The following is a 23,329-nucleotide window of genomic DNA, read 5'->3' on the forward strand; positions in this document are numbered from 1 at the left end:
TCAGCAGCTCTCCAGTTTACAATTTCAGCATTCTGATTGCTAGGGTCCAAATTACCCTAGCAACGTTGCATTGATTTGTATAAGAGACAGGAATATAAATAGGAGAGGCCTGAATAGAAAGATGAGCAATAAAAAGTAGTAATAACATTACATGTGTAGCCTTACAGAGCATTTGTTTATAGATGGGCCCAGTGGCCCTCATTTGAAAGCTGGAAAGAGTCAGAAGAAGAAGGCAAATAATTAAAAAAAAAACTATAAAAAAAAAATAACGAAGACTGATTGCAGAATTGGCAATTTTGGCATACCAAAAGTGTATGGGGGGGACTATTTGAGAATTTGTTAATAAATAAATTAGTGTTTTAAAATGCTATGTGGTTTCCTGAAAGATTTTTCCCAGCAAATACTTTGTTCTTTGTAAAGGAGTGGGCAGAAAGGAGTGGTCTTTTTTGAGTAAATTATTTGCCGGCATTTGAAACCATGCCATATCCATAGGATTTCTGCAACTAGTATACATATAAAAGAAAATATAAACGTTTCGCATTGTTGCAAACAAGGCTCTTAAGCCTTTAGGGTGACTTCGGAAAATGAAGTAATCCGAGTACCATCCTGCCGGCGATTTACATTCTAGCCGACGGGAGGCAGTTCTGGGAGATGTCGCCCTGAAAAAGAGGAGATTTGTCACCGGGCGACTAATCTCTGGAATCTGAGCGTGTGTCCTGACCCTTAGGTTTCAGTGTGCGTGTCAACTCCGTAGACTGATGTGTGTAACCAAGCAAATATATGTGATTCATCAGAGACTGGGCTGGAGCCACAGAGGGCTAGAAGGAATTTATTTGGACTATATGAGATAAGCTTACTGAGTCAAGAGGAAGCAACCAGATATGGTAATGTATGTACCTAGCCTCATATAAACCCTTATCTATGATCTCTCTGTCCCTTATCTATTTTAAATACCATTCAGCAACCTGAAATCTATTCCAGACTGGTTTAATTACAGATGCCAGTAAATGGCAGCCAAGGAAGATATTTGTATCCTCCCTAATGACTGTGTGAGGTACCCAGAGCCTGACAACTTTCTAATTCTGCCCGTAGACTGGCTAAATATTGATCCTTTGCAATATAGCCTCTTTAACTACATTTAAGTAAGAATCACGTACTTTATTCAGCCAGCAGTTCACTTCTGGGATTGGATAGAAGTTAAAAGGTTTTGTTCATTTCCCACACTTAAGAAAACACAAGTCACTATCCTGACCCTTTTCTTCCTCTCCCACCCCCACCAGCAAGCCTCCGTGTCAGCAGCAGATGTTTTCCTATTCAACACTTTGTAATGAAGAACAGAGCGCTGTTTGCAAAGTGAGGAAAGGCTATGTTTTTTCCTTTTGATTAAGTGTAGCTGCTGATCCCCCTGCATGGATGATCAGATAGGAGACTGCACAACATTGAATTGTTCCAGTTGCTGATGCTACTAAACATTCAGTTCATCTTAGCTTAAATTTACACTGAGCCACCACACTGCCGAACACTTCATTAGACATTTTGTTACAAATGGCTGATCCCAAAAAGCTTTTCAATATGCCCTTTGGACTCACAGTCTCACACTAAGGCAGCTTACTTGTTCTCCTTCAATCTTGTCGTAGGGGGATAGGCACAGTTATAGGCACCTGCATGAACAAAAGATTTAAGATACAAGGGACCATTTACTAATACAGGCATGGAATCCGTTATCAGGAAACCCATTATCCAGAAAGCTCCAAATTACGGAAAGACCGTCTCCCATTATTTATCCAAATAATCCAAATTTTAAAAAGAAATGATATCCTTTTCTCTGTAATAATAAAACAGTACCTTGTACTTGATCCAAACTAATATATAATTAATCCTTAGTGTAAACCAAATCAGCCTATTGGGTTAATTTAATGTTTACATGATTTACTAAGGGTGAAGACACACAGAGCTAGTAGTAGCAGCTACTTGTTGTGGCTACAAAATACCCTGACATAGACAATACTGAGAATTGCCTCTGCTAAAACACACGTTGTCTTAGCAAAGCCAATTATATCTATTTATAAACAGAAAGGCGAAAAAGGACCGCACATGCTCACCGCTCTCCCCTCAGATCAGGTGCTCCGTCCAACAGTGTCCCCACTGTAAACACGACAAAACTCGAAAGGCAGACGGCACTTCTGAAAATAAGGTTTATTGGAATTCCTGCTGAGAAAAAACCTTACGCGTTTCGGGAGTTATCCCTTAGTCATAGGGATAACTCCCGAAACGCGTAAGGTTTTTTCTCAGCAGGAATTCCAATAAACCTTATTTTCAGAAGTGCCGTCTGCCTTTCGAGTTTTGTCAATTATATCTATTGTCTATTTTGTAGCCATTAGAAGTAGCTGCTACTATAAGCTCTGTGTGTCTTCACCCTAAGGGTAAGGCCAGACAAGGAGATTCGGGGAGATTTTGTCGCCTGGCAACCTATCGCCACGTCTTTTGCGAGACTATCTCCCTGAACTGCCTCAGCGTCTTTTCCCCATAGGCTACAGCGCAACATCGCCTGCGCTAATGCACACGCGGCGATGCGTTTTCAATAGTCACCCAAAATTGCCTCAGTGAGGCAACTTTGGGCGACTATTGAAAACGCATTGACGACAAAAATCAACAAAATCTCCCCGAATCTTAAGGTATGAAGAACCTGGAAAACCCCAGGTCCCGAGCATTCAGGATAATAGGTTCCATACCTGTACTGTGTAAAAGAATTATGCTCAGAAATAGTGGGGTGTTTTCCCTATCAATACACATTGCATGTGTGCCTACTCCCAGTGCGGAGCAGCTATGTCCTTGTGTGGCACCATTAATAGGGCAACGCAGAGTAGTATGTGCAAAGATACCCTTAACTTAACACCATGGGGCAGATTTATCAAGGGCCAAAGTGAATTAGAGGGAATTTTCGAAGTAAAAAAATTTGAAATTCTAAGTAATTTTTTGGATACTTCGACCATCGAATAGGATACTACGACTTCAAATTTACTTCGAATTAGATTCGAAGTAAAATAGTTTGAATATTCGACCATTCGATAATCGAAGTACTGTCTCTTTCAAAAGACTTCGACTTCAATACTTTGCCAAATTAAACCTGCCGAAGTGCTATGTTAGCCTATGGGGACCTTCTACAGCATTTTTCTACGTTTTTTGACGTTGAAATAAAATCGTTCGATTCGAAGGATATTACTTTGACCGCAGAATACCCAAATTCGATGATTCGAATTCTAAGTATTTCAATTCGATGGTCCAATTTCGAAGTATTTTTTACTTCGAAATTCGCCCCTTGATAAATCTGCCCCCTACAGTAAGTCTTATGCTACTTGTGCCGCTGGGCAGTTCTCACATTGCTTATGTGCCATTTATCTTTGTTCCTTTCGGAATTGGGTGATCCTGTCTGTAGCAAATACAAAATAGGGAAGCACGGCCCATTATAGAGAGCAGCTGGTAAAGGCCAATGGAGTCAAGAAAGGATTACTATTGCTACTGATATTCTTGAATTTGCTTTTGACTTTCAAAAACTGTTATTGCATTGATCTTTATAATACATTTAGGGGCACATTTACTTAGGGTCGAATATCGAGGGTTAAGTAAATGTGCCACTTGTTGTATTCATCTTCATCATTTATAACAAATGTGTGCCTTTTTAGCTGTCACATTACCTTATACAGTGTGTACCTTTTTAGTGTAATATGTAGGACTAAATTGCCTTGCAGCTTATTATTTAGAATACTCCAGTCTTCCAGGGTTTTGAGATGTAGCTTAATTCTGCAATGTAAATAGATAATCAGGGTTATACATCAAGTGATTTTAATAGAATACGAGTGAAAGCCTCTAAAACTGCTATCCATCCCAAACCAATTGCACTTGCTGTGCCCCGGCACAACATGATGCATAACCACGGCTGCTTTATGTGCTCTGTGTGTCCTACTGTTTATTTCTGATTAATAACAGGTGGTGCCTGAGAAAGAAAGTCTCTGCACCATTGCTCCCTATTTCTCAAAAGCAAAACTGCTTTTACAATGCAGCCTCCATGCTGGGTTCTAGGCTGATCCCAGGCCAACAAAGGCCTCAATAAGAGCAAGCTCATTCATGCCACATCCCTCAAATGCAATCTATTATTCTATTGAACATTGCTGAAAAGTCACACCCACCTTTTTCATCAGAAAGACCTTATCCAGTCCAATTTTTTTTAAATGTTGCACTTTGACTATTTGGAAGCAGGGTGGGTTGTCCAGGTACAATGTGAAACCTGCCAGACCTTCTCTGGAACAAGCACTACTAAACCTTTGCCTACACATTTTGTCTCTCTTATTCTAGAGGCAGCCCAAGATTTTCACATAATGCAACTGAATTTTATAAAAGGAAATCATTTGATGCATGTTCTTTTTGAGCTGAATCATATTTATTGGGGGAATTCACTAAAGGGGGCGAATTTTCTCCAGCGAACGCTTCACCACACTTCTCGCCACTTTGCTAGGTGTAAATTCGTTACCACTACCTGAATTCACTAAAATGCAAAGTTGCGTCTCAGCAGCCAAACGCCGTCAAAGCGTTAATTCGTTATTCGTCAGTGCAAGCATTTCTTAGTGATCTATCGCTAGTGTTCAATTCTGCCTAGTGAAACTATGTTAGTACTCTTACCCTTAGCTCAGTTTGAATAGGGCGGGTACATATAGGTCGTATGGATGTCTTTATTACAAATGTCCAAGGAAGCATAATAAAGACAAACGAGATCCTCTTATGTCCTAGACATGAGCCCACCCTAAAACAAATGTGGCATGCCCCTCAAATTGTTGGAAAAAATGTTAACACAAAAATCTTTAATAGTATCTTTCGCTATGAATTGTCGTCTATGCCTGTTTGTAAATTGGAATGAGATTTCTGGCAAATTTTCACTAGCGACGGCCACTTCGCCCTTTAGTAAACCTGCCCCATTATTGGTAATACAGGTACAGGATCCAATATCCAGAAACCCATTATCCAGAAAGCTGTCTTATATATGGGGCAGTAGTAGTAGAGTAGTAGAGTTCCATACAACTATTTGCTGAAAATATGGAGGGGATGCCAATCCCTGTTTTGTTTAAAGGGTAAGGCATTTTTTAGTAGCAATATGCACAAATTGTCTCTGTCTTAAATATATTGATAATGGTTTGAGTGCAGAGGACTCTTGTATTTGGGGATGCCAAGTAATCAAAGCCATATTGCACAAGCTAGCTTGTCATTATCATTGGCAAAGCAGATTATGGGCGAGACTCAATTCAGTAAAGAGAAGGTGTGTCATGTGAAAAGTTATGGACGAGATTCAATTTGAGATGCAATTCAATTAAGAAAAACATCTTAAGGTTTATCATGTGAAAACTCTATTGAAGTCTATGGAAAAAAAACTGGATCTGAATTTGGAGAAAAGTTTTTTCTCCTAGAATTGAATTTCATCCATGAGTTTTCACATGATAAACCATGAGTTATCTTTTTCCCACTGTATTGAATCTGGCCCTATATTTGATAGAACAGACATTACATTGATGCTAGGGCCAGTTAAACAGGTTTTGAAAAGCATCTGATACATGAAAAATGAAAAATAACCAGAATGCAGCGATTCATTATGCAGGCTCAGATTAAAATAACTAGCCCATCCTTTCTCTAGAAAAAATAATCATGTATTGGAAATGTATACCTGGAAGGCAAAGTGAATGCTGAATGACTATTCTTATTCTGATACTGATAGAAATTCTGATAATTCTGATAGAAAATGCAAACAGCTTGTTTATCATTCCAAGAGAGACATGTGGCAGTAGCTGTGATTGGCTGAAAGTGGCAGGTGTAAATGCAAGGCATCTCAAACAAATATTTTTAAATGAAACATAAGGTCCTAGGGCAGACACATACATATTTTTTTGAAGGTGCTAGCACAGATATGGGACAAAAATGCTCGGCACTTTCTTTCCATAATTTGGATCCCCATACTTTGTCTACAAAAAAATTATTTTAATAAAAAAGAAATCCAAAAGGACTGTTTTGACACCAATAAGGATTAATTATATCTTAAGGTGGCCATATACGGGCAGATAAAAGCTGCCGACAGACCGAGTCGGCAGCTTATTGGCCCGTGTATGGGGCCCCCCGACGGGCTTCCCCGATCGAGATCTGGCCGAAATCGGATGTGACTAAAAATCCCGTCGGTTCGTTGATGCGGTCCTGCGATCCGACTGCCCGTAAAGCCACCGTTAGGATCCGATCCGACCTCAAGGTGGGCATATCGGAGAGAGATCCGCTCGTTTGTCGACATCGCCAAACGAGCGAATCTCTCCATGTATGGCCACCTTTAGTTGGGATCAAGTACAAGGTACTGATATTATAAAGAAAAATAATTTAAAAAACTATTAATTTGATTAAAATGGAATCTATGGGAGATAGCCTTCCCGTAAATTTGGAGCTTTCTGGATAACAATTAAAAGAGATGACATATAATTAATGCATGTTGCCAGGTATTTCCACCTAAAAGGAACTGAACACAAGAGAAGGAAGCAGAAGCAGTCAGGTAAAAATGTTATTTGCAATGAAACTGGGTCCAAAGCCATGACGGGTTTTCCCAGTAGTTCCTGTGACGACACATGGGGTGGGGAAATCTACATCTTTTTGTTTGGAGTGATTGAAAGACTGATAAAACTACTGATGGTGTAATAATACAGGTACGGGACCTATTATCCAGAATGCTTGGGGCATGGGACTTGGGTTGTACTCGATAATGGATATTTCCGTAATTTGGATCTTCATACCTTGTCTACTAGAAAATCATGTAGACATTAAATAAACCCAATAGACTGTTTTTTCTTCCAATAAGGATTAATAATATAGCAGGATCAAGTACAAGGTACCATTTTATTTTTACAGAGAAAAAAGGAAATCATTTTACAATCTGGATTATTTGGATAATATTTGGATATGGGAGACGGGCATCCTGTAATCCTGAGCTTTCTGTATAATGGGTTTTCGGATAAAGGATCCGATTTCTGCATTTATTTTGGCATGGGAACTGTCAGAAATGCAAAAATAAATCATACTTTTGCTTTAAAACATCCTGCTATAAATCTATGTGTAGCTGTAGTTCTATAACCGGACCTGATCACAGTCGAGTGAATCCCTTACAATTTCAATGCATGGACCACTTTTTTAACTTCATTGTTTTGCATCTTTCTGGTAAGGCTTTGAGTTATTTAGTTGCTTTGGTCTCATTTTTCCATCTTTTGCACTGTTAGTTTGTTGTTTTCCAGGAGAACATTGGTGGTTATTACCTGTTTGATGTATGAAACCTTCTATTGTACAGTGCTGCAGAATCAGCTGGCTCTTTATAAATATGTGTCAGTAATACGAATTCAGCTGTTTGATTAGTGGCATGTTCCTCTCTCTCTTCCATTTGTGACTATACGATTTTCATGGGACTCCCTGTGGACAAAGTGCTCTCTCTTTTGCAATAAGATGTAGTGATGCAAACTGTAAGCCCTTTTGTTTAATATTAGCAATCCTTTTCTACATTATTGCAGCTAGGGAAAGGATAAATACATTTATATATCAGGATTAGCTGTTGAAAATGGAATGGCAACAGGTAATAACATTTTAAAAGATGGGGTGCCTAACCAATAAAGTCATATTTTATTCGCTAGGGCACCTATTCCTTATATCCTTATATCCATGTCACCCTGGTGGAGTAAGTAACGTTGCTAATAAGCAGGTTCCCAGCAATAGGCTGTATTAAGAAACATCACAATAATGTCTATGGTCGACTGACTATATATAAGGTAAGTTTAGCAGTACTTATTGCTAGAAAAAAAGCCTCAATGCAGCATTTAGTGGTGATTTTTTTTTTGGCTGACCCAGCCCCCTGCATGACCTTATTGGGTGAAATCAGTAATTCAAGTCCTTTAGCCAGGGTCATTTTTTAATTTATGTAAGTACAGGGATGGTATCTGTTATCTGGAAACCCATTATCCAGAAAGCTCAGAATTAGAGAAAGGCCGCCTGTCATGGGACAAATCATGGGTCAAGCACATTTTTTAGGGAAAATTCTCCAAAAAGACAATTCGCAGGGACATTGTCAATTTACTAAAAGGCGAAGAATACAATTCACTAGTGAAGAAGCTCAGCGCTAGAGAGGTTTTGCGCTGTTTCACAAATTTATCAAAGTGTGAACTTTCCAATATGTTACCCTTTTCGCCAAAGTCAATTTCGCCAGCTTCTACCTGACAAGGTGATAAGATGAAGCTTCATCCTCAACATTATTATGTCAGTGACATCATATCCTGTATTCAAAAAAAAATCATATAAAATACAAAACTCTAGTGTTTTTTCATTTTAATGTGATATTATGTTTACAAATTGTAACATAGTAACATAGTAAGTTACATTAGGTTGAAAAAAGAGACACATCCATCAAGTTCAACCTTTTAACTCTATTTTAACCTGCCTAACTGCTATTTGATCCAGATAAAGGCAAAAAACCCAATGTAACGGTAAAAAATATTATTTATACTTTTTAACCATTTGACGCTCATGCCACATTTGTTTTACGGTGGGCTCATGCCAAGGACAATAGAGATCTCTTTTGCATTTATTTTGCTTCCTTGGACATTTTTTAATAACAAGTGGCCACTTCCAGCAATTTCACCAACACTCACTAATAAACACATACATATGACCTTTATGTAATCTCCATATTTAAATTGATGTAAGTGTAAGTATGTTAACGACGTTTCAGTAGGAAGAATATAACGATAGAGAAAATTCGCCAAGAAACTTTTCCACTGACAAATTTTGGGTGGCGAAAGTACGCCAGTGTTTTGGTAAATACATGTATTCGCTACAAAATAACATCTGATGTAGTTGCACGAAGTATGGGGGAGCCTTCCAAAGTGAAAATTCACACTTTGCCCCATAGACTCCGTTTTATCAAAATAATCCAAATTTTAAAAAAAAAAATACATCCTTTTTCCTCTGTAATAATAAAAACAGAACCTTGTACTTGATACTAAGATACAATTAATTCTTATTGGAAGTAAAACCAGCCTATTGGGTTTATTTAATGTTGACATGATTTTCTAGTATCATGAAAATCCAAATTATGGAAAGATCCATTATTCGGATAACCCCAGGTGCCGAGCATTCTGGATAACAGGTTCCATACCTGTAATTCATTCTTGATTGCATTGGCACAGTCGCTGGGCAGTACATCTCACTGTATTTTCTTACCCATCCCGGTGTATAACCAGCAAATTCATAAAGGCATTCCAGGCTCTCTTTAATAAATAAAACACATAACGGCAATGATATTGCAGAGAGAGACAGATAAGAGAGCAGGAGTATGCCGAGAGTCCAAAGAAAAGGCAGATACATTATTTAACATTTAATATTTACAGCACCATTTCTTAGATGAGCATTTTTATCAAAAGCAAAAAAAAAATTCAGCAATATCAAGCAACATTATATTTGTGTCTGTGTTATCCTGAAGGCTCTTTATAGGAGGGTAGGGATTGTTAGGTAAATCCCTCCATTGTTTTTCCATCAACTGAGAATAAAAGCATTTATTTACAACTTGCACCAAGATGTTACCAGTTAGAAAGTTAAACTGAAATAAAAGGAAACATTTTTAGATCTTTAAAATAAGCACAAACGCCTATTCCCAAGTTTGAATGAAAGGACCTTATCTATCCAAGCCACTTTAGTTTTTCTGTGAGTCTCCCAAGAGGCTTGAAAACACAGCAACAATTAAATTTGTTTCACTGTTTTGTCTTCTTCACACCCCTGATTTAATATAGTATGTTAGGTTGCCAGCCCCTTCCTCTCTGAAACTTGATTCAGAGTAAAGCTGCCCATGCTTTACAATTACATGGACCAATATGAGCTTCAATATTGCCCCTATACAATGAGCTGGCAGCTTAATGGCTCTTCCCAATGGTCTGCTCGACCAATATCTGGTAGATGAACAGGCAGATATCTAGAAAATTATTTTGGAGAGAACTGTTTAAACCAGTTGATGTGGTCCTCTCCTGATAGGTCTGCATTGGGGTTCTGATCCATGGTTTTTTATAGTTTTTTTTAATGATTTGCCAGCTTTTAAACAGGGGTCACTGACCCCATCTAAAACCAAATGCTATGTTAGGCTACAATTGTAATGCTATTGCTACTTTTTATTGCTCATCTTTCTATACAGGCTTCTCTGATTCATATTCCAGTCTCTTCTTCAAATCAGTGCATGGTTGCTAGGGTAATTTGGACCCTTGCAACCTGCTGCTGAAATAAAAGCTATATAACTCTAAAAAATGCAAATATTAAAAAATATAAAGCAGTTGCAAATTATCTCAGAATATCACTCTACATCATACAAAAAGTTAATTTAAAGGTGAGGTGGTAAACCTCTTTAAGATGTCTGTACAAAAGATGATTCACTCATTTGGTTGTCAGCCCAATTACACAGGAGCACTGCAGGCATGTTGGTTGACAAAAAAAGGTTATTGCTTTTCTAACCAATACCCGAATGAGCCTCCAGCGGGCAAGATGCTGATTCAGCCTAAGAATGTATGGATCACTTGATGTTTCCACTTCTTCCATACAGTCATTTCCAATTAAATAGTTTTAAAATTAAGTAGCCGTCCAACCAAGTCTTCATCACTCCCTTTCTATTAGTCTTGTCATTTTCCCTTCAAAATAGAACGTGTCTCCTTTTATTCATTACAGCCAGGTAATATAAATTCCTGTTATATATTATAGCACAATAACCATGTGTCTATAATTTCGTTCAGTTTTTTTCTATATTGACTTGGTTTCAATATATTCTGTCGTTATTCTGCGGTGTTATTTTGTTCTGAATTTATCAGTTAAGAGTCAACATTGTATTTCAATGGTTTTCCAGTACTGTACTTTCAGCAGTGCATATTTTCTACTTATATAATTACATAACTAAACTGAGTCTGTTTCACTTTGAGATACAATATTTACTGTTAATAACAAGAGTTAAGTATTGCAGCATTAATGTTACACTATGGGGGCCTGTGTCAGTCACATACACAACCTAAAGCAATAAGTGATTGGTGCAGCATACCTCCCAACTGTCCCATTTTCAGCGGGACATTCCAGCTTTTGACAGCTCAAGCTGCAGTCCCGCGTTTGTACTGAAAAGTCCCGACTTTCTCTGCACTAAACAGCCAGAAAAAGAAATATCAGCATAAAGAACACGGAGCACTCATGGAATTTAGGGTCATATTTACTCGAGGGCGAAGATTCTTCCATGACCGCTTCGCACCCATCACAACACTTCGCCAGGTGAAAATTTGCTAAGACAACCCTAATTCACTGGAATGCGGAGTTTCATCGTGGGCGCAGAACGCTGGCGACGTTTCGCTAGCGTTACTTCAGCAATGCAAGCAATTATTAATTTCTGCATAGGGCAAATTTGCTAGAGGTCTTGCGCTCAGGTCAATTTGCATATGGCAGGAAATTTAAAGTTGAATGGACGTATATGTTGCATCAAATACATTACATTACACAAGTCCAGGGAACCTTAATAAAGACAATAGAGTTGTTATAATGCCCTACACATGAGCCCAGTGTATAATTAATATTAGAAAATGTATGGGGTAACCTGGTTACCCAAAAACAATTTTAAGGACTTTTGTAGGCTATCACTCTGAAAAAAGGAAAAGACACCAGCGTTTTGTTTTTTTTTGGACATTCCACTGGGTTGGGTTTTTCCACTAAAAAAATATGATGTAAGTAACAGAAGATTGAGGAAGTCCTATGCACTACAGTGCACTTTGCTGGTCTGAGCAAGGCAAGTCTGGCGAAAGGTAACATTCAGTAAAATCCGCATTTCATTGAATTTGCGGAGTAACGTCCATTTGCCAGATCGAATTGTCACCTGGCAATAGAATGCGAATGACCGATAGCGTCTATCTCTTTCGCTAGCGAAGTGACGCCTTCGCCCGTTAGTAAATTGCCGATGTCCCTGGGGGAGCTGTTTTATGTGAAAAACTTTAATGTTGTAAGTTGATGTTTCGGTCCTGCACAAAGGACCAGTGATGTCTTGATAAAGGTCCTCTGTGCAGGACCGAAACGTCGACTTACACCATTAAAGTTTTGCACATAAATTAAGTCCCATGAGTGCTCCGTGTTCTTTATGCTGATATATGTACATTTCAAGGTTCCAGACTACGAAACGTCGATGTAAAATTGAAATGCATCCTAATAAGCTTTTCTGCTGAATAAAAGATGAAAGAACTGTAACACAGAGTTTTATATTTATATTTATAGATATATATATATATATATGTGTATGTATATATTTTTATCTTTGTGCTTAATCAGATTTTACAGATGATACTGTTTCTAAATTTGAATATGAACAAGTCATTAGCTAAGTGTGGCGGATCAGCAACAAGAGGGATTACAAATAATCAGCAGAGCGTGTGATCTCTCCATCTGATCTTATAGTGAAACTCTTTAATTACCCGTAAGACTTAGGACCTCAGCAGCCCTTCCTGCTCGTGCACAGCCCCATTCCCCGCCCATAAGGCAGCTCAGCACAGACATTGTCAGGGTAGAGACTTGAGCACAAGAAGTGAACCTGCTGCTGCTGCTGCCTGTAGTGGCTGTGAGACGGCAGCCTGACACCCTTCTGCCACCCTGAACCTGAGGACCTATTGCCAAGGAGTTTCTGCACAAAGGAATATATTCTACACGCCAGTTTATCATCATTTTTGTCTGCTGTTTCGTATTCTTGGGGTTTCCACATTTTTTGAAGAATTGTTTCCTCCCTCTAAAACAAAGGGGTTCGGTAATAAAGACATGCGTTCAGTAAAGAAGAGGTGGACTATCTGCACCATCAGCATCCTTCTGATCTTTTATAAAACGAAAGACATTACGAGAAGCGAAGAGCATCAGGATTCTCAACTCAACGGGTAATGCAAAGTGCTGAATGCAAAGGGGAGATGGGCACTGGGCTTGGGTTTCTGCTATATGATTATACTTGTACAGTCCAAGCAACCTGCAGCCTTCCAAACTGCAACTCCTATCACCCTTTAATAACCTTGGTGGGTGCTTTGAGATGTAGTTTAACAACAGTTGGAGGGAATTAGGTTGGCATGGGGGGGTCTTGTGTATTGTGTGCTGCTGATGGTGTGTAAGACAGGCTGCATGCATAGATAGGTTTGTCAGTGAGTGGCACCGGAATGCCCGTGGGACGTTGCCATGCTTTACTCCTATGCACGGAACACAAAGGATCCCCCTGCCACAGATTTCTTGTTGTGATAATTCCCCTTGTGTCTTGTGCAAAACTGCTCATAGAAACAGAGAAGTTTACAGACGAGCATTGGTCAGATAAAAAACCTATTAAACCATCACTGTTGTCAGGCAGGTCATTGAATTCTCATGCATGAATATTCCACAGACCCTCACCTGTCTGTTAACTTTCTATGTCTGTTAGCTACCCACAGTTATTAGTTAGGCTCCTGGGACAACTACAACTCCCAGGATCTACTCACTGACTCATTTCATGTAATGGATTTTGGGAGTTGTGCAACAGCCAGAGCAATAATAACGGTGTCCCTCATAGAAAGGGGATAATGGAAATACAGATTATATTAAATGGATAATACAGTATATAAATAGATCTTCTTCATTCGAGGAAGTCCTGTACTAACACAAAGCAACTGTCTAGACGAGGGGAACAAAGTCAGAACTACCTGCTCTCATTTCTGTTACTCACGTTTTGTTTAAATTGCGTCCGACTGCCGCCCAGATGTTAAAGAGTTACAACTCCCAGTAACCCCTGAGAAGTAAAAGTTGCCAAGCTGTTAAGGGATTCTGGGGACTGTAGTTCAGCAAGAGCTGGATAATTCTCTTTAGGTACCCCTGCATTTTGTTTCACTCATTATGTAATGAGAAGACAGGATTGGGCTTGCCTCTGTATACAACACACTATATTAGATATGTAATTTGCAATCAAATAATTCTAAAAGAGTGAATGTACAATGCTATACACCCACAGACATAGCTACACATTGAAACTAACAGGCTGTTCCAAAGGAAACTGCCTAATCAGCTATACTAACACCATGGTTTCAGTAACACGGCTTATCTTGCTCTCGTCTATGTACCAAACATGAGATGAGAAAAATTAGGCGTGAAAATGATGCTCGACTGCGAGACACATAGGCTACAGGCAACATTCAGATGGGTGTAAAAAGGTCACAGACGTCAAGCGAGCAGTAAGCAAAAAGAAAGGCAAGGCAAGAGAAATGGAGAGGCATAAAGGCACACAGCCTAACATGAAGACAGAGACAAAGAAACACCCATAGGGGTTGAGAGAAACAAAGAAGTGTAAAGACAAAGAGAGTCCTGAAGGTGCAGATAAAGAATTTCAGGGAAACCTCACAATAAGGGTCGGAATGACCTATAGGAACACAAAGAGTAAGGCACTATATAGCCAGAAACAAAGGGAGCCTGACTATAGATAGATAGATAGATAGATAGATAGATAGATAGATAGATAGATAGATAGATTCTCCTGTGACTGTGATGCCTAGCATCTAGCCCATACAATAGCTTCTTGCACACATTCCATACTGTGGCTTCTAGCAGCCAGCCCATAATGTAGCTTCTTGCACCCAGTCCATACTGTGGCTCCTAGCATCTGGCCTATACTGTGACTCCTAGCACCCAGTCCATTCTGTGGTTCTTGGCATGTGGTCCATACTGTGACTCCTAGCAACTAGCCCATACGATAGCTTCTTGAACCCATTCCATACTGTGGCTCCTAGCACCCAGACCATACTGTTGCTCCTAGCACCTGGCCCATAATGTAGCTTATTGCACCCAGTCCATACTGTGGCTCCTAGCACCTGGCCCATACTGTGACTCCTAGCACCCAGTCCAATTGTTATCTCCTGGAACAGAAGTGGCCATTAACAGGGCCGTAGCAGCACCATGGGTGGAACACGAAGGGGGCAAAATTGCATCTTTGGAGCACATACATTAAGGAGTTGGGTCTCGCAGATAGGTGCATGGCTTCCCTAAGCAGACAAAGAACAGAACAGAATCCTGTAGCACCTTTTTTCCCCAATTCTCCTTCTTCACACCTACTAAGTAATGCATAAGAAGAGGCTTGCCAGTGGATGCCCAATGCTGCGCATGTTCTGTCTCTGCTATATGCAGCATGCCTACAGAGACCAGTAAACTCCTTGGTTCCATACTATGACTCCTAGTACATACCTCCCAACCATCCCGTTTTGAGCGAGACAGTCCCGCTTTTGACAGCGCAACCCGCAGTCCCAGATATGTACTATGTCCCGAGTTTCTCTTTGATCTGCTGCACTGAACTGCAAAAAAAAGAAAAAAAGTTTCTAACTTAATTGGCTCTTGGCAGAGAGCCCAGAATACATACTTAACATACTTTTGTAACGGTTTTAGATCAGATAAGAACTTACACAGCTTAAAGGGCAATTCACCTTCACTAGCAAAACTGTAATAACACATAAAACCAACAGAAATATGTTCATACCTTCATAACCTGCCAAATTTTGTAAAATGGACATGGTAATTAGGGGGCGTAGTCACAAAAATGGGTGTGGTCAAAAATTTTGCTGCGTTATGCTAGCCAAATCTTTTTGTCCCTCTTTCTGTTTCCAACATGTTGGGAGGTATGCTAGCACCCGGCCCATACTGTAGGCTGTCTCTCAGTTTTACTGGCTGTGTCATTTCAGCATACAGACAGAATGAGACTCAAAATAACTGCATGTGACATGTAGCAAGTGGTTTACACTTACCCACAACATTTGCCCTAATAGGTCATTGAAACTTTATAGCCATATGGTATATCCAGAGATCTCTAAAGTATTAAAATGACATGAGCAATATTCTGATTTATATTTGTGTAAACAGGAATAGGAGCATAGATGACTGCTTGAGGCCCATATTCTTGAGCCCTTTCCCCCCTCATTGTAAATTTACAAGTGATCTTCAGTAAGTCCTAAGTAAATTGCTGCACCAAACCCTATCATGTGTACAGGGCATACAGTGTATCTCATATGGCTAGAATTATATGTGTATCATATTGCTTTAAAATAAATCTGAAAGAAGTTGAAATAAATATATTCCAAATAGAAAAATACAACTCTTTAAAATATTGAAAAATGTAGTAGAAGAATGGTGGGATATATGAGAAATGTGGTACTTAGCATTATTAGAAGAAATACCTGTTGTAGTGCTAATAATAACATTAAATAGTGCAGGTGCCAGGTTCTCTTTATCATTTTCCTTATAGTCATTCTTGCACCCCACCTTGTGTCCCTTGGGTGTTGCATGCTCACACACCTCTCGCCATAGCGTGCCCCTTGCCAGCTTACTCACACCACAAAGCCCTTGCACCTGCTTAAAAATAGACACAAAAGCCAGTCGTTTCTGTTACAACAAACATGGGAACGTGCACAGTTCAGATAGCAGCGCCCTCCTTCTTAATTAACTTCAGCAATTACAAAGCTGTGGTTTGTGACAGATTGGTTGCTTTCCAAGTCTAAAGCCTTCTGTTGTTTCTTTTGTTTAACAATAGTCAAAGCCAGAGAGCACAAACGCTTTCCCCATGAAAAAAAAATAGACTGTCTCAGAGAGGCTTAGTGTATTATGGAGACTGCCAGCTTCTGAGCACATCCTATCACTTCAAGAATGTTACTTGGATATTATCCAGTTCCCTTACAACATCATCAAGTTAATCTTATATATCCAGATTGGAAAGATGGTAATTAAGTCAACACTTCTGCTACCCACAAAAAAGTAATTGGGGTATTTAATGAAACTATTTGTAACAAAATTGCTATTTTATTTGCCTATCTACAAAATCTTTATCTCCTGGAGCAGGAATGGCCATTTAGAGGGAGAGAAGCACAAGTGGCGGGTTGCACCCTTGAAGCCCATACACTAAGGCAGTGGTCCCCAACCAGTAGCTCGCGAGCAACATGTTGCTCACCAACCCCTTGGATGTTGCTCCCAGTGGCCTCAAAGCAGGTGCTTATTTTTGAATTCCCAGCTTCAAGGCAAGTTTTGGTTGCATAGAAACCAGGTGTTCTGCCAAATAGAGCCTCCTGTAGGCTACCAATCCATGAAGGGACTACCAAACAGCCAACAACAACCCTTAATTGACATCCCCATGAAATTTTTCATGCTTGTGTTGCTCTCCAACTCTTTTTTACATTCAAATGTGGCTCACGAGTAAAAAAAGGTTGGGGACCCCTGCACTAAGGAGTTGTATCTCACTGATAGGTGCATGCCTTCCTTGAGTAGGCACAAAGAACAGAACCCTGACGCACCTTTCTTCCCCCGATTCTCCTTTTTGTACCTCCTAAGTAAAACACATGATGAGGCATGCCGGAGGATACTCATTGCTGCCCATGTTCTGCCTTTGCTATATGCAGCATGCCTACAGAGACCAGTGAACTCCTTGGTTCCCATCTAGGGGGCAAATTCCATAACCGCCAAAAATTTGCCAGCGATGGCTTTGCAGCCATTGCAAAACTTGGCCAGGCATAAACTCGCTAGGACAATGCCAATTCACTAAAGTGCGAAGTTGCGTCCGGTGCGCCACACACGGATTTTCGCTAGCGTTACTACGGCAATCAAAGCAAAGATGCGCTAGCGCTGCCTAATTTGCATAAGGCGGGAAATGATAAAGTTACATGGCCGTATATGTTGCTGCAAATACATTACATTACACAAGCCCAGTGAACCTTAATAAATAAAATAGAGCTGTTATAATGTCCTACACATGAGCCCACTGTATAGTTTATGTTCCATATGTTAGAAATGGAGGGAGGAACCCGGTTACGCAAAAAAAAAAATTTGCGGACCTACTCAGAAAAAAGGAAAAGATGCCAGCGTTTTTTGGGACAAAATTTTGCACTAAAAATTGAGGAAGTCCTATGTACTCCATTGCAATTCCTCTGGTCTGAGCTGGCGAAGGCAAGTCTGGCGAATGAGGTAACGTTCAGTAAAATCTGCATCTAAGTGAATTTGCAGAGTTACGTCAGGGCAAAAATTCGCATGTCGTTAGAGTGCGAAGCAATGCTAGCGTCTATTTCCTTCACTAGCGAAGTGATGCCTGCACCCATTCCGAAATGACATCACGCTGGCGTATGTTCGCTAGCGTTAGTCACTTCGCCCTTTTAGGGAATCTGCCTCTAGGACTGCATGTGTCAGCTGCAAGTAAAATGCTCAGTAAACAGGTGCATTATTGGATTTAATGGCTCATTTACTGTAGCACAAATGCTGGAATGCTAAAGGGTAAAAATTTCCACCCCTTAGAGCTCATATACAAAGGCCCTGAACTTTCAAAGTCAAAGGGCTTGTCCACAGTCTCAATAAGGGAAGCGGGGAACAAAGAACTCAATATCACGTCCGTTCATTTGTATCGCTAATGAAAAGCCATTTGGACCTTTGGCATGGGTATTTTATTGTTGTGTCATCCCCTTACCCATAAGGGTGTAACTAATCCAAATGCCTTTGCCGTAATTCTTCTTGCCTTCCAGATAACTCTTCTATGGCTTGTTAATAAAGACCACTCTTGTTTTAATTATAAGGCGTGACTACTTATGTAATAGTCCTGCATCAGAATATTTTTGTAGTATGGTCAGATTATATACAAGTTAGGGGATTCCTGTTGGGATCAACCTTTTCTATTTCCATTTCCTGGAACTCTAGCTATTTCTTTTTCCTTTCTGGGAAACAACAGGAACGCTATATTGCTTTATTGTAGAGAATGTGAATGCATACTCAGTGTGAAAGCTACTGTTCCTGTTTTTGCATGTGAAGATCTTAAACCTATCTTGAAAAATAGTATATGCAGTTGTATTTGGACTGCCTTCTCAATTGCTTCAGGTACAATGGGGCCTACATACAGCTTCCCAACAGGAGCCCTTTCATTCTCTTTATATTAATCTCACATGGAGGAGTAGAGAAAGTCATGGTTCATGGTATGACCCTTCATTGTACACAAATTCTAGGTTTGTGTGGGCACTAGGCAAAAGGAGAAGATTCATTCTCATTTATTTTGTATGTATATATGCCATTTCTTAACATACAGTAAACCCATGATTTCACTTTCGAAGTGTTGCCTACATTACACACATCGAAAACTAAAATTATAATCCAGAGTGCAGATTTTTTTTTGGAATGAGTTTGAGGAAGCATTTGCTGGGATCTTACCTCAATAAGGAAGATTTAGAATGTTTGTGCAGAAGCTATGGAGGAAATTTACTAAAGGGCGAAGTGACTAACGCTGGCAAAAATTGGCCAGCGTGAAGACATTTCGCTGATTTTCTAATGGGCACTGGCGTAACTTCGCCAGCGAAGGAGATACACTCTGGCGGTACTTCACACCCTAGCGATAGGCGAAGTTGCGCTTTGGTGAACGAACGTAACTACGCTAATTCACTAAGGGGGAAATTTACTAAAGGGCGAAGTGACTAACGCTGGCGAAAATTCGCCAGCATGAGGTCATTTTGGAACTTCGCTGATTTACTAATGGGTACTGGTGTAACTTCGCTAGCAAAGGAGATAGCACCCTAACGGCAGCGAACGTAACTACGCTAATTCACTAAGATTGAGATTTGACTGAACGTTACCTCTTGCGCCAGACTTGCCTTCACCAGTTCAGACCAGGTGAAGTGCAATACAGTAGATAGGATTAAGTCAAAAAATAGTTAAAATTTTTTTTAAGTCCCAAAAAACGCTGGCGTCTTTTACTTTTTACAGGGTGATAGGCTGCAAAAGATCGTAATTTTTTTTTCGGAGTACCCGGGTTCCCCCCTACATTTCCTAACATATGGCACATAAACTATACACTGGGCTCATGTGTAGGGCAATATAACAACTCTAGTTTATTTTATTAAGGTTCCCTGGGCTTGTGTACCTTGTGTAGTGTAATGTATTGGCTGCAACATATACCTCCATTTAACTTTAACTTCTCGTTGTATGCAAATTAGCAAACGCTAGCGTAACTTCGATTTGCTTGCTGCAGTAACGCTAGAGCAACTTCGCAAGTGTTCAGCGCCCTGGATACAACTTTGGATTTGCGCGAATTAGTGTTGTCCTGGCTAATCTACGCCTGGCGAAGTGTCTGCGAAGCCGTCGCTGGCGCAATTTCGGAGGTAAGTACGGTAAATTTGCCCCATTGAGTGGGGTTTGCCTTTGTTTCTTCTTTGTTCTATTTCTAATAAAACAATTTCTAAGAAATAAGTGAAACGCTTTTGCACACAAGAATCTCCCTGCTTATTAAGCATTAATAATAATAATAAACCTGCAGAGAAGAATTTATCTAAACTGAATACCAAATTAATGAAAGTGAGAAAACAGTTCAACCACCCACACAATACACTTATATAGATTAAGATTCTGTGACTATACAGTGTATTAACGTTTAACAAGGACTTTTAGGAACCCTTTTCTTATAAACATAATCTGCCACAGTTAATCATTTTCCATAATATTTTTTATACAGATCCCTTATTTTTTATAGGAGAATATATTTACTAATATATTAATTAATTAATATAATTAGTTATATGAATTAATCTTTATGTCTTATGGAGATAATACATACAATGTATTAGTTCTACTCTGGCAGCTACATGAAACATACCAAAGCAGTAAATGTAAGGGGCATGAAGAGGTTCTGACCAGGAGAAAATGTTGTGACAAATTGCAGGAATTGTTTCTGAGAAAAGTTTAGGGAAATCACTGTTATGAAAATGTGCATAGAGCAGTCTTACATCAGAAAATAGATGTCTGTGTTTTGTTGAGTGCTTTGAACATAGTGAGAGATTCTGTTGTGCTGGGTGTATACAGTATCTATAATACCTTGCAGGTTTTTGCCTTTAGAGGTGAGTTCTAGGAAATAAATGGGCCTATGGCAGCTCAAACGCTCCTATAATGTCTCCCCAATTACATTACTATGTACAGTAAAATTCAATGTTTTCAGGCATAAGCAAATGCTTTCTGTTCTGGCAATGAAGCCTTTCCTTTAGACTGTAAGCTCAGGTAAGAAGGTCTCTCCAATGCTGTTTTTATTCTGTAACCCATGTTAGAATGACTGGTTAAAGTGGTTATGAGGAGCCTCATGCTTTGTAACCCCTGCCAAACATATTAAGGTTTTATATGAACCTTAATGTTAAGTGTTAAGTTTTGATTGTTAAATCTTTTGTATTAACAAAACAAACCTCAGCAGAATTGTGTAAGGAGATAACATAAAGCAAAATCCCAGTACAAGCAAAGACTTCAGGATACAGGCTCTCAGGATACCCAACAGGACAGGAACTCAGATGGCATGGAGTCAGTGGAAGAGCTTAATGATCTAGCCCAGGGCTTTGAAGAACGCAGGTTTAAATAGACCCTTAATTAGACTTTTGCCTGCATCTGGATCATAGGTGATGTCACCTGGGAAAATAGGAACAGGGAAAAGTTATTGACTACAGCACTAAAAGCAGCCTCTAGTGGGAAGGACCTAGATGGCCAGTAAACAGCAGGTCCCTGGTTCTAGACCAAGGAGTTCCTAACATTAAGACCCCTATTTGTTATAAGATGATGTATACTGCTGACATAATATAAATATATGATTATAATCCGAAATTGAATTGAGGGTCAGGCGATTATACCATGGAAACACTTAGGGGTATATTTATCAAAGAGTGAAGTTAATAGTGAAATTCCGCCACTCTCCATTTCTATCATCATGATCATTTATTTATATAGCGCTGTCAAGATACGCAGTGCTTTATTTCTATGGGATTTTTATAGGCGTATTTATCAAAGGGTGAACTTTCACTTTCACCCATTGATAAATACGCCTTTCAAAATCCCATAGAAATGAATTGAGAGCTGCAGAATTTCACTCTAGTGGCGGAACTTCACTCTTTGATAAATTTACCCCTTAAACTATAACCACCTGGAACTTGTCTGCACCAGAAGGGTAGAGGTGATTAACATTTAGGTCAATGGAGGGACAATAGTGAGTAGGGTTGAGAAAAACTGAGTAGTTTGACTTCTGAGAAGAATTTGTAAAAAAATGTAAAATTTTGCATAATGGTAATTTTTTGTCAAAATGCATTGAAGTCAACAAGAAGGTGAAATGAATAGCATTAGCAATGATAATTGCAACAACTGCAAATTAAACAGTTACACAGATGACTGATGATATACACCAGATCTTTATCAGTTATCAGGGTGCTTAGTAAGGCTTGTATTTATAATATTTTCCTTCTTCCTATTGTTTTATACTCTCATACCCCTGAACCGAACAGCTTTTATTTTAAGCAGAGGTAATGAGATCTATTAAAAAAAGACCCTTATTTTCTCAGATTTTTGTCTGAGGCTTACAGGCTTTGTAGAACCAAGGAGGTGGGACATAATGCAACTCCAATGCAATTCATTTTACTTGAGCTCACTTTGAATACAGGAGCATAGTTACGGTACTCAATAAAAAGTGTGCCTGTACTGTTTTTGCAATGCTGCTACAGGTATAGGATCCGTTATCCGGAAATCCGCTATCCAGAAAGCTCCAAATTACCGAAAAGCAGTCTCCCATAGATTCCATTACAATCAAATCATTCTAATTTTTGAAAATGATTTCCTTTTTCCTTGTAGTGATGAACCAGTACCTTGTACGTGATCCCAACTAGGATATAATTAATCCTTATTAAATTGCAAAACAATCCTATTGGGTTTATTTAATGTTTACATGATTTTTTAGTAGACTTAAGGTATGGAGATCCAAATTATGGAAAGATCTCTTATCTGGAAAACCCCAGGTCCTAAGCATTCTGGATAACAGGTTCCATACCTATACAATAGTAACATCTGCGGTTGTACTACTGGCGCCTTTACTATACTTTAAATAGAGAAGTTGCATTTTTTCTGCATGGAGAAGTGTTATGTCTATATTTATTTTCATTTTTATAAATTCAAATAATAAGTGGAAGTTAGGCCTTAATATTTAATTGTAGTGTCTCCATAAAAAAGTTAATAATAAGCACAATCAGTGTTGACAAGAGGTCCTCTGCACTCAACCCATTATCAATATATTTAAGACAGAGACATTTTGTGCATACAGCTACTGAAAATTGCCTTACCCTTTAAACAAAACAGGGATTGTTTGTCCATACATTGCAATATATTAAAGCTGGACAACTACGTCAAAGTCAAGATCAAGTGTCCTAGTGACATGAAACGTACCAGGCGAGAGATGACTATATAATAAAGCTTC

The 23,329-nt window shown here is 39.2% G+C and overlaps 1 protein-coding gene across 1 annotated transcript in view; it reads left to right on the plus strand.

Moving 5' to 3' along the window:
- Positions 1 to 12,585: 12,585 nt before the first annotated feature.
- Positions 12,586 to 23,329, plus strand: part of st8sia4.L (ST8 alpha-N-acetyl-neuraminide alpha-2,8-sialyltransferase 4 L homeolog) — a 72,123-nt gene continuing 61,379 nt past the window's right edge. The window contains exon 1 of the mRNA XM_018264470.2: positions 12,586 to 12,983. Within this exon, the coding sequence (XP_018119959.1) occupies positions 12,871 to 12,983 (113 nt within the window). The 5' untranslated portion in view covers positions 12,586 to 12,870. The remainder of the gene's footprint in view (positions 12,984 to 23,329) is intronic.

Source organism: Xenopus laevis, chromosome 1L (assembly GCF_017654675.1).
Source record: "Xenopus laevis strain J_2021 chromosome 1L, Xenopus_laevis_v10.1, whole genome shotgun sequence".
Lineage (NCBI taxonomy): Eukaryota > Metazoa > Chordata > Amphibia > Anura > Pipidae > Xenopus > Xenopus laevis.